Here is a 12,244-nt window from a genome sequence, read left to right as displayed (position 1 = left end):
AAATGTGAAAGAAAAATATTTGTGTTAAAAAAAAAGAATTCAACACATTCAACTTTAGTGAAATTTCAGCTGATGTAAGGAAATTATAGTAAGTTTAGTTTTTAGGTGCAGTGCCTAAAGGAAGCTTTTTTGGTCATTTTGTGGTTTTGGTGGACTGTATAAATGTTGTTAAGAACTATTAATATTATATGACATATAATGCTAGATGAATGAGATTACAAGTGTGACTTGTCAAATGACACAATTGAAGTCAGAGCATTAAGGGCTTTTGTCATGTTTGCAACTTACTTCTGGTAAGCACTAAGACCCCGCCTCCTGTATATTCTTGGTCTATTCTGTACCAGAATGGTAAACTCAGAATTAAAGAAATAAGCCAAAATGGAAGTTAAGTTCTGCTGCCGTTTCTTGAAATTATTTTTGAGAGATGTTAYATCAGTCATGTACTTAATTCTCTTTTAAAGTGTTGACCTGGTCACATAACTCTGAGCCTGTCTCACAAGTAGATTTTATGGGTCTGTGATATTTGTTCTGCTGCCTCCTCCGAAGTTGGTGCACATTGAATGAGGTCTTTGTCAGTATATAAAATACAGCTTAATTTTTTGTGTGTGTCATGTAACCATTTTCAGGAAAAAAAACAGTGAGCTATCAATGCCATTTTACAAAACAAAAAAAAATTTAAATGTTTCTCAATGTTTCCAAGCATCAATGTTTCTTTGAGGAAAGAAGAAAATATYTCCCTGAAAGTGGAAAGGATATATCTGAGTTCATGAGTTTTCTGTGCTTGTGGAGTCATTTGCTTGCAGCAGGTTAAGGAAAGTTGGAATTCAGATTTGCAGAAATGTGGGATATACTTAYTGCAGCTGCATATAGGAGATTTTTGGTGTAGTGTAACATCTACCTGAGTCAGTAATATATTTTTAAAAAACTTTTTAATGTCCTTATTGAAAATGGTTCTCATATTTGTTAGCAGTATTATATKAATGTACTTAGCACATATTACTGTATTTTCTCATTGTAAATGTATGATGTGGAAATATTTCATTTCTTAGATGGAACCAAGAAACCTGGCAATAGTGTTTGGTCCAACACTTGTGAGGACATCTGATGATAACATGACACACATGGTTACGCACATGCCAGACCAGTATAAAATTGTAGAAACACTCATCCAAAAAGTAAGTGCATGCATTTCGTTATTTAAAAAATAAGATCGTACACAGATCARCCAGCTTTTCTCTCATTGGGCCAGTTTGGGTCTGGTATTTATCTATCAAACTCTCACTTTTAGTAACACCCATGTTCAATTGTGCCACATTTGGGTTTTGTATTTCCTGTGGAGTTTTCACCTTTTTTATTTTAATTTTTAGCATGACTGGTTTTTCACAGAAGATGATGCTGAAGAACCTCTTGTAAGTATTATGGCATAAATGCTTGTGTTTTAACTGTCTTAGTTTAGAACCTGCTTCTGCTGCCTCTAGAATATCTGTATTTCTTACTATGTCACTGTATGGTTTGCTCTTCAGAAGCACCTTTTTAGTTTTCCAGACCTTGTAGTAATGAATTCTATTTTTTTTTTAAAAAGCAAGCCATGCATTTGTTTTAAAACCATAAAGGAAAATAGGACACGCTTTCCTCGTGTTCTTCAGGTGAATAATGCAGTTTTCTAAATGCTGTTGAATCGTAATGAACTATTTGTGAAACGATGATGAAGAGATCTTTGTTTATTAACTGTAGACAGCAGTTCAGGAGGAAAACACTGTAGAATCTCAGCCAGTGCCAAACATAGATCATTTACTCACCAACATTGGAAGAACGGGAGTATCTCCTGGAGACGTATCAGGTAATCTTGCCTGGACAGTGTTAGTCCATAGGCTAGAATAACCTACTCTCTTAACTCACTGTAACTCTCTTCCTATTTTCTTTTACTAATAAAATGCTTTTTTCTCTTTTTAAAAGATCATTTATCCTTAAAGACTTGAACTGTTGATAATCATGCATGATATAATTTGGAAAACTTTTTTGTCTAACAGGAATTTAATCATTAAAAGATAAAGTTTGCACATAGTATTTTATTTATTCACAGTAACCCATGCAATCATCATTATGAGGCCRAGCAGATACGCTGCTATAAAGTGGTTTGTTGTGATGGCAGAAAGACTGATCTTAAGTGGTGTTCTAATATTGCTCCTTCACAGTGTTAGGAATGCAAAAAACTGAGTTGTGTTTTCCTGTCAAGTGATGGACACTAAGTATGTTGYAGTATGTTTATACTAAAGCTGATTTCCTTCTGTTTATAAATGCCATCCTCTTTTGTGGCTAAGGATAAGCATTACAGGCTCTTTTTTGGTGATTTTTCCCCTCCTCCCTTCACTCTACTGTTGCACTAACCCAGCATGTTGTATCCCACGAATGTTATCCCTCGTCTCTAGCTTTTGTTTCAGTTTTCAAAGGGTTGTTCAGCACTTACTGAAACAGTCACTTTGTCCTGATGTTGTAACAGGCGAAGTGGGAGGAGTCTATCACACGGTGATGTCATTAGTGGATTCTGTGATGTCACTGATGGACAACTGGAACTGTAGGAAGAAGGAGGACTGTTGCCCACACTGTAGCTGCCTTGTCTGCAGAAACCCCCGTTTCTTGTAAATGGAAAAAAACCCAAGTTGATCTGTGCTGTAAATTTTCTTTTAAGAGTATTTTAAACAGATCAATGCTACTTTTTAAAAGTTTTTCTGCTGTTTCTTGTTATCTCTGAAGCAGACCCTGAGGAGAAATAGCATGGTATGGTCTACCAGTCTTTCTAGTCATAAAGCATTTAGCCATGTGTCAAAAAGGGGTGTGGCAGGGGGCTCAGCTCTTTCTTCCCAGGGAGAAAGTCCCAAGTTCATGTTTTTTAGTCATTGTGCTAGCCCCTTCCTACCCCCTTTATAATTGTATAATCTTGGGTTTTGCGAGACAGTGAAACTATGGTGTCCATTTTTCATTTCATAAAAGCGCTTGTTATGGGAAAGTACAAAACTGGTAGCTGCTGACATCCAGACAATTTAAAAGGAAAATTTTGCCTGTATGTAGTAAGAGGTGGAGAGAGATGTATAATTGGGGTTTTACGCACAAAATATGACTTAATTCCATTAAAAACCTCACAAAAAGAGTATAACTACAAGAAACATGATTTGTACCTAGGAGCCAACTGTACTCAGACACCCAATTTTGCTTTGTGTATCCTGAATCTCAGGAGAGTACACAGTGCCATCCTGAAAAGGTCTCTCAGCTGCGGTTTTGCAGGGGCTGTATACTTAAAGCATYGAATAAACATTAGTATTTCTGTTTTTTATTTTGAAGAACAGGGCTCCTTTGCCATTCCTATCATTGAGCTGATTCTGCCTACAATTCACAGCATCCTTTCATGGCGGTGGCTTTCTGTGGTGCAGCTTGCATCTTTGTGAGCTCTTGACTATTCACTCTGTTCTGGTTTTAATTTGCTTCACATCTTGTTCTGTGCTTGTCTTTTCATAAGTCCAGCAKTGTCTGTAGCAACAATAAARAAGTTGCRCAGAACTGAGMGGAYTTTTTTTTTATTTTTCCACAGATTCAGCTACTAGTGACTCAGCAAAATCTAAGGTAAATAATTTTGTGATATTATATAGCTACAAGCTTCTGAAATTTGTTAGGTGCTTGCTTTATTAAATCACTGATACCCTGATGTACGGTAGAGCTTATGTAGAATTTCTTGAGTAAGAGGTAGTACTGTTTTCTCATAACCTATTTTTGAAGTGTGACATTGCAAAAGTACTCGTGCAGTTAGCTGCATCTACCAAAGCAGTCAGCTGCACACAGCAACAGCTTTGATCCAAGCTCTTACAATTGAGGGCAYTTACCTCCTTTTTGCACTTCATTTAGTAGAGGTAAATGTATATACAGTATGTTCCCTGTTGTTGGCACAGGGGGACATAATAGTAACCAAGAGTATTTATGGTTCTCTATTTCACTGACAAAAGTAGACTTAGAATTCAGCCTACTGTTCTTCAGGAGGCAATAGCTCCTCCTCTTTTGAGGAAGGCAAAGGCTGTGGTTAAAGGCTGCTCTGCAGAATCTCAGAATTATTGCTGTGCTTGGGAGGACAGGCTTGTGAAGGAGGGGAATGAGGCTGGAACGTTGGTGTTTGTTCAGTCCTCAGTTTAATGACAAARCTCTCATCTGCCAYGTGGACAATTCTTTGCCTCCCGGGCTGTAGTTCAGTAGTTTAACACTGGGTGTCTATAGCACAGGGTGACGGGTGACAGGACAGCACACAGCTGACCTCGGTGAGTGCATGGCACAGCCTTATGCTGGCCTGCATTCCAGGCCTGGAGCTGAGAACAGGACTCAGAGCATCCTTGTGGTTCACTGGGGAGATGCCAACACAGCTGCTCTGTGAGGATGTTTGGTGGCTGAGCCATTTCCTCAAATAGCCCAATTTCCAGGACACCACGTCATGCTGCCTGTAACAGTGGGGCAATGTGTAGGAAAGGTGCACAGCTTTGAAGGGGCCAGGTGGTAATGTTTGTCARTGTACTGAAAATAGTTTTTAATTCATAAAATGGAATAATTTGGCTTGTCTTTTTATTGCTTCTGTACCATTTTAAAGGTAGATTCCTCTAAAATAAGAAAGTTTATTTGGTAATTTTCTACACTTAATCTAGTTGCAAATAACTTGGTTTTTATTGGCAGTGATTAACTGATACCATTTACAATCTCAGTGTGAAAGGTTAAAGATTAACTGAAAAACTGAGCAATTAGCCATTTTGAATATGTAAGACCTTGAAAGGAGGGATTGAAACCAATCTCTTGGGGCCACATCTGTGAAGTAGTTGCAAATYAGTCCTGAAAAGGTTTTCTTACTGTAATGGGGGGCCTGCTTTATTAGTCAGTCAAAAAACTAAATAGTTGTGTACACAAACTAGTATTTGTTAAGTTGAAGGGACTCAGATAAGGAATGCTCAGGATAAAAATTTACTTCTTGGGCACTGTCATTTAAACTACAGAAAGAGCATGTAAATATTTCCTGAATGAAAACACATTTTCTACTGTGAAGCTCAGGATATGTTTTTAAACTGTCCCAGATTAATGAATGTTTCTTTTTGGTTTTTAACTCTGCTCTCTCCATTTTTTTAACAGGGTTCTTGGGGTTCTGGAAAGGATCAGTATAGCAAGGAACTGCTTGTGTCCTCCATTTTTGCAGCCGCTAGTCGCAAGMGGAAAAAAACTAAAGAGAAACCACAACCAAGTAGCTCAGAGGATGAGTTGGATAATGTGTTTTTCAAGAAGGAGCTTGCAGAACAATCTCGTGGTGACACAGCAAAAGAGGACACAGCTAAAGGGGAATATGAAAGAGAGAGAGAGATAGGGAGAAAACAAAGGATGTTTGTCCTGAAGGAAAAAGAGAACAGCAGTAAAAAAGATGTGAATGTTGTAAAGGATGAAAAGAAGTCATTAAAGAAAGAAAATATCCTGACAGAGGAACCTTCACTGCCTTACCATGAAAAATGTACAAAATCATTGAATATCAACTGTCTGCAAACCATGCAGAAAAATAACCCAAAAATGCCTATTTCACAATCTTCTTCCCAGGTTGAGGAGACAGTGTCTGACTCTGGCACTATGCTAAGCACTTCCTCCCAGGCCTCCCAGCACAGATACTCATGCAAAAAAGTAGCCAGCCCTGAAATTAAACACAATGAGTTTTTAGCAGCWGATGTCAGCTCCATCACCTCAGATTATTCAACTACTTCATCTACCATGTATCTGACTGGYTTAGATGCCAGTATGCTGAGCCCTGAGGTGCAGTCAGTGACAGAAAGCAAGGGAGAAGAAGCTGATGATGAAAGAAGTGAATTGATCAGCGAAGGGCGTCCTATGGAGACGGACAGTGAAAGTGACTTCCCTGTCTTTGCTACCAGCGCTGCTGCCGAAAGGCTGTCCAAAGGGAAAGTTTCAGAAGTGGTAAAGACCAGTCGGAGGAACTCCGAAGAAAGCGAAGTAAGTTGTACTGAGGGAAGTTCCACACCAAAGTTAGAGAGTCGCAGACTTTTTAGCTCACACAAACTTATTGAATGTGATACACTCTCCAGGAGAAAGTCTGCTCGGCACAAAACGGACAGTGAGGGGTCAGGGGATGTAAAGAGTGAGAAGGACTTGCCTACTGTGACCAAAATGTTTGACATMATGAAAAAAGGAAGATCTACAAGCAGTTTAGCTACATCAGCCAAAAATGAGGCTGACAAACAAGAACCTACATGGAGACTTAAGATTACAGATAGGTTAAAGCTGCGACTCAAATCATCTGCTGATGACATGTTTGGAGTTGGGAATCAAAAAGCCAACTCTGCAGAGACTGCAAAGAGAAAGAATATCAGGCGAAGGCACACACTTGGGGGACAGAGGGATTTCGCTGAAATAAGTGTCCTGAATGCTTGGAAAGCTCAAGAACCAAGTCAAAGTAGAGAGAGAGAATCTGAGCTTTCAGCTGTGACTCGGTTGAAGCCAAAATGTCCAGCCCAGGACCTCTCGATCTCGGACTGGCTTGCACGAGAACGTTTACGCACTAGCACAACTGACCTTAATACGGGTGAAACTGGAAAGCCCAGACTTGAGAACACTAACTTAGCAGAGGTATCAAAGGTAGAGCTGCCCTCATCTGCAGAGATGCAGGCAGATGAAGGCAGCTCTTCCAGCAGYTTGACTTCAATTAATAGAACACCACCTTCGGGACCATTTCAGCCACCAGACCAGGTAAACGGTGAAAATTATCAGAACGTGAACAAAAACAACTTCAGCCCAGCAGTTGATGCCCATCCTCATAAACTGTCTGGGACCCAAGTGGTCAGATCTCGATTCTACCAGTATCTTTGAAATGGGGAGATATGTCCACTGCAGCAATTCATTAACTTACTGTTACACTTCCCAGTAACTCTGTGTGTGTGTGTGTGCGTGTGTGTGTGTGTGTACATATATAAATATTTTTTTCCTGTACTGTTGTTGTTATGCAGCCTTCATTTGGGCTGGTTTCATCAATGTGCTCTGTGGAACGTCTTCACAGTGCATTACCACAGCCAGAAGAACACTAAAGTTAAAGTATATATATATATTTTAAGAAAAAGTATATTTGATGGCTGCATACAAATGTTGAACAAAGCATCTGATGCGACATGCTATGTAGTGTATACATGGTTTTCTGACTGARAGTTGGCCTGGCATTAGTATGCAGGAAAATTGTTCTTTTGGTTTAGTCACTAACAAGTGCCTCATTATGAATTCATTTGGTTTGTTAGGGTGCCATATTGCTAAATTAGAGAAACTTATTACAAACAAATGAATGCATTTTACTGTTAACGAGTTTCATTACATTTTACAAATGTTAACACAGGTGGCTACAGAGCTTCCATTCCTTAGGCATTCCAGTAAATATTGGAGTTTTATATTTCCAATTTTAATACAGATTTTGAGTTTTATGTGACTTGAATTTCTAATCTTTCTGTAAAATAAGTAACTTAACTGTACATATTACATGTGTATCTTTTCTTCAGATACCAGATTTGATATAAATGTTGTAACATAGGCGTGTAGATAGTGGATACTGGATGGAACTGGTTTCTTTTATCGAGAATATAATTCTGCATGAAGACCTAATGAATCCAAACCTGTATCATGCCTGTGTGCATACCCACTTAAACACTGGAAATAAAATCGTTTTGGTGACTCTTTGTGTGATTGGCATTCTTTCTGGTGAATGGTTGTGAAATGTCACGTTTATAAGCTGCTGTCAGCTACCCTTCTCAAGATCACAAAACTGGCAGTTGCTCCTGGATGAAGGACACTTCTCATTAGTCTTTCATTTGTGGGGCCACACTGTGGAGGTCAGCATGTGAGAAGGATTCAGTTGGTTAAATGTTTTCATCTTGATACRTAATTTGATTCTAAGGTATGTAGTGCGTGGGTTTATGTTTAATGCACAGGTTTGTGAAGTCAGACTGAAGATCAGTGTCTGCCAATCAGACCAGTACTATAGTTTGGGTCTTGGACTTTTTATAGTTTTAACTAAAAAGATGCTTTTCTACCCTGAAAACTCACCTGTGTGTGAGCTCTGTCCATTGTATTTTTTTGTTCTATATTCTTGCACACCTTCTTGAAAACAAAGCAGCTGTTCATCACTTGGGGTGTCCCCATGTCTTACACTGTTTCTTGCTTGGCAGAGGATTAAGCCTTTACCCACACGGCCAGTTACTGTGAGGAGAAGGAACAGTATTGCTGGGATGTGTAGGCTGATGTGCTTTTAGGCAGACCTCATTTCTTTCCAGAGGGACTGTAACAATCCTGTGCTTTGATCTGCTGGGGTTTTGATCCTTGTGAGAAATCATTATAAAAATTGGCCATGAAGAAAAGTCCCGGAAATGGCAGCTGACCTCTGTGAAAGCTGTMACCACATAATTGGGTGCATCTAATACCAGGTCCCATAAAAAYGAGCTGTGTTCTTGTGGTCTCTGTGCAAACTAAAATGTCTTTTTCTTTCAGAGCAGACAGGAGGTTGGGTGCATTAGCAGTGTCTTGTGTGCAGTGTCAGGAGGATTGGGTGTCAAGGGCAGAGCAGCTAAGGATTATTTTTGTTTCAGTTGTAATGGCAAAGTGTATTTGACCAAGGGATTTCACAATAGTGTTGTGTTGACCCTAATGCTTCATCAGCGAGTACCCCTTGTCTTWTACTGGAGCTGCATTTTGTCCCATCACTGGTCTCAGAAACTTGTCAAGAGTGTGCTGAGCATCCACAGGGAGTCACAGATCTTTTCAGTGAAGCAGTGTACTTAGGGAGGTGGTCTGGAGGTCTGCATCTTATTCTACCTGGACAGCCATTTTGATAGTTTAATTTCCATTTTGTTGTATTTATAGATAATTGATGATTTTATTCCTGAACCCAGACACATGGCTGTCACACTTAACCACACTATGGTGTTAAACGAAGAACACAAGATCTTATGAAAAATCAGGGACTTAGAAAACAAACATGGAAAACATGACTTGTATTGGCTGACAGCGGTGCAAGTACAAATTTATTCAGCCTCATCAGCCTCCCTGGTATTCTCTGCTGTTGCATGGTAGTGTGGAACCTGTAGGGGAAACCCGTGACTGAAGGGGGAGAGATGCAGGGAGCATCTGCCAGGGGCATCTGGGAGAGGTTACTGAGCTACCCCTGAAGAAAATAGTGGGCGACTGCATTTCTGAGGCTGGAAAAACACGAATCCTGCTTCTTGGACACTGCCAAGATTTTTGGTACCACCTTAAATTTCAGCCATTGTGGCAGCTGAGAAGATTGACATTTTTAGAAGTCATTGCTATGCTCTGATTGTAACAGCAACTACCCCAGACCCTTATTTGCAGTGCTTTTTTACTGGTTTGGGGATTTTTTTGTTATTTTCTTGCTGGTTTCCCCCTCCTCCTGTGGAGGAGAAGGATGGCAGTCTGATTGACTGACTCAAGAACAGAAGTGTTTGCACACAATAGATTGTCCTGAAGTAGACACTTAGTGTCAGTGTTCTCTGTGGAAGCTGGATTCAGKGGGATGGGCAGCTCCACAGGATTGCAGAGCAGATGATTTGGGCAGGGATCAGTGAGTCTACCCCCAGCTCAGCCATGCAGCCAGGTCAGGTTGCTCTGGGCTGGGTTTTAAATATATTTTCACGGATGAAAGCTCCACAACCCCCCTGGGCAAGTTGTGCCAGTATTTGGTCATAGAGCAAAAAGGGTTTTTTAATGTTTAAACAGAATTTCCTAACATTGCCATTTGTGTCCTTTCTTTGTTTCTGTATTTAATCAGAAGGATTCAGACTGGCTTGGAAAGTACTTCTGGTCTGAGGACTCTTGGGAGCTGTGAAGCTGCAAATGGTTAGGGATAGGATAAGCTGAGATCTGGTAGAGAAATAATTAAGTATGAACTGTGTAGCAATGTAGTGTTTGGATTTTTTAAATGGTTCCTAACAGCAATTGCTGCTTCATTGGTGATCAGTGGTTTCGTTTAAGCTGCCTTTTCTGGATTGTGGTAGCTGCAAGGAGCTTTGCGACTGCTTTTTAAGACTTTAAAGGGCTTGTTGTGGTCCCCATCAGTATCACTCACAGCACTGTTGATGTGGAATTAAGACATGCCCACAGTACAGACAGTTTCATAACATAATTTATGCTGCTGCAGAGCTGAAGGATAATTCTTTGYCAAGCTGCACATAAAGGCCTCAGGTTCCTGCGCAGCCTCCGACAACCTCTCCACTTTGTTCAGGCAGGACAAAAGGGTTTGAAATGGCCTCACTACAAAAAGCTGTGTTTTTGTTTCCAAAGCCAGATCATAACACTGTTCACATCTAGATGGTAATCAACCAATTAATTGTGCCAGCCTTTGGAAAGGGGTTTCGGCGTGGCTGGGAGGGGGRATGGCTTCAAGCAGGCCTGCAATCCTTGAAGTGGTTCAGGTACCTGTGGCTCCCAGGCAGGAGACTGTAAAAATCTGCCTCAACCATCTATTGAATCCATGAGTTTTCAGACATGCAGGAAGGGCTGCCTGTCTGCAGGGATCAGATGGATTTTGGYCCTGTACACTTCAGATGTCCTGCACATCAGTCCCTTTTCCTGCTCTGTGCAGCCTCTTTGGCTCTGCCTTCCCACCTCCGTGTCCTGCCCAGTGCAGGGCTCTGTGCTGTGTCACTTTGGTGCTGCTGCTGTCCCTCCCTGCAGGAGGAGTTGGCTGACACAGGCGTGGTGCTTTCTGTGCTGTGGGGTCCTTGGTTGGCTCTGACTACAACAGACAGCAGGAAGGTTCTGCTCACCTTCCAGCTCCTTCCAGCTGCTTCACTGCTGCATTTTGGAGCAGTGAGGCTCGGGGCTGAGCCTCTGTTCCAGTGGTACCTGGCCCATGGCTTCTCCCAAACTTCAGCAGCACCCAGCTCCACCAAAACTGCTTTTCATAACTGGTTAGCAGTGGGAAACCTATCCTTTTCACTACTGTCCAGTTCAGATTYCTTCTGCATGCAAGGAATTTACTTGCAGACTTGATGTTCCTTGTGCTGAGCTACAGCTTGCGTACAGCTCTCCCCTGCCCGTGTTTGTGAAAGCCTGACAGCTGCATTGCTGGACAAGCAGGATGGGGAGGAAATAAACACCGCCTGACCGGTGACAGTGCTGCAGCACAGCCTGTGCAGGGGTGATGACTGGCTGAGCCTGTGGTTGGTTTATGGTGGGTGCTGCACCCCGGCACAGAGCAGGAGCACCAAAAGCACAGTCTCAAAGCAGGTGAGGCCTCAGCTGGGTGCAGTGTCTGCTGCCCGCTGGCCATTTTCACACTGAGCACCGGCTGTGAGCACACCCTGCCCGCACACACCAGTGACTGTGCCGGGTTCTTGGTAAGCTGCACAGCCACTGACCCGTGACACACAGAGAATGTACTGCTGTAGCCCCTCATCTGAACAGGCCCTGAGAAACAGCCATGAGAGCAGGGCCAGAGCCACTGGGGACCGTGCCTGCCTGTGCCTTTGCTCATGGGGGACACCTCATGCTCCCGTCCTTTGGAGATGTCGGACAAACAGTTTAAGGACAGATCTTGCTCTTGTCCATCATTTAGCCTGAGGTCACATTGTGGCTGTGTGATGACAGAGCAGGGTCCCCAGCCTGCTGGTGCCCTGTGTGTGCTCTGTGTTGGGCACTCGGTAACAACCCACGGCCAGGGAATCCTGCGCTCCAAGCGAGAGAAAGCAGAGCACAGACCTTGGAGCCCTCAGTCCCCGCTGTCCCACCCTGGCTGGAAGGGAGCTGCCTTGGCTCCAGGGTTCCGTGTGGGCACTCTGACCATCCCTCACACTTCGCTGTGCCTTGGAGAGCCCCAGCCTGTCCTGGCTCGGCTCAGCCCGGCACTGAAGCTCCGGTGCCAGAGGAGGGGATGGCACTGGGCACGATCCCACTGGAGGCAGACTGTGCTCTACTCCTGGGGTACGGGTTAATGTTTAGTTTCTCCAGCTGCTTGTGATGCACCGTCCCAGGGCACTGCCTTGGAAKGATGCTTCCAAGAAACTTCACTTTTCACAGGGGAAATAAAACAAGGAATACCTCAAGATGGAAGGGATGATACCTCATTCAGTCACTCAATGGTTTGTCTTTGATTGCTGGTTGTCTAACKTGGAGTTCCAGCAATAAGCTTTTATTAATATAAATTTGAAAGACCACATTATAATAAATA

At 42.2% G+C, this 12,244-nt stretch overlaps 1 protein-coding gene across 4 annotated transcripts in view; it reads left to right on the top strand.

The window, feature by feature from the left end:
• Positions 1–7,753, top strand: part of ARHGAP21 (Rho GTPase activating protein 21) — a 111,681-nt gene extending 103,928 nt beyond the window's left edge. For all 4 annotated transcript variants that reach the window (XM_057383981.1, XM_057383974.1, XM_057383988.1 and 1 more), the window contains 5 exons: positions 1,050–1,175; positions 1,368–1,409; positions 1,735–1,840; positions 3,587–3,618; positions 5,155–7,753. In XM_057383981.1, the coding sequence (XP_057239964.1) occupies positions 1,050–1,175; positions 1,368–1,409; positions 1,735–1,840; positions 3,587–3,618; positions 5,155–6,888 (2,040 nt within the window). In that variant the 3' untranslated portion in view covers positions 6,889–7,753. The remainder of the gene's footprint in view (positions 1–1,049; positions 1,176–1,367; positions 1,410–1,734; positions 1,841–3,586; positions 3,619–5,154) is intronic.
• Positions 7,754–12,244: the final 4,491 nt, after the last annotated feature.

This window comes from Malurus melanocephalus, unplaced genomic scaffold, assembly GCF_030028575.1.
Source record: "Malurus melanocephalus ecotype Western Australia unplaced genomic scaffold, MMel_1.1 scaffold_14, whole genome shotgun sequence".
NCBI lineage: Eukaryota > Metazoa > Chordata > Aves > Passeriformes > Maluridae > Malurus > Malurus melanocephalus.
This window is presented reverse-complemented; position numbering and strand designations above follow the sequence as displayed.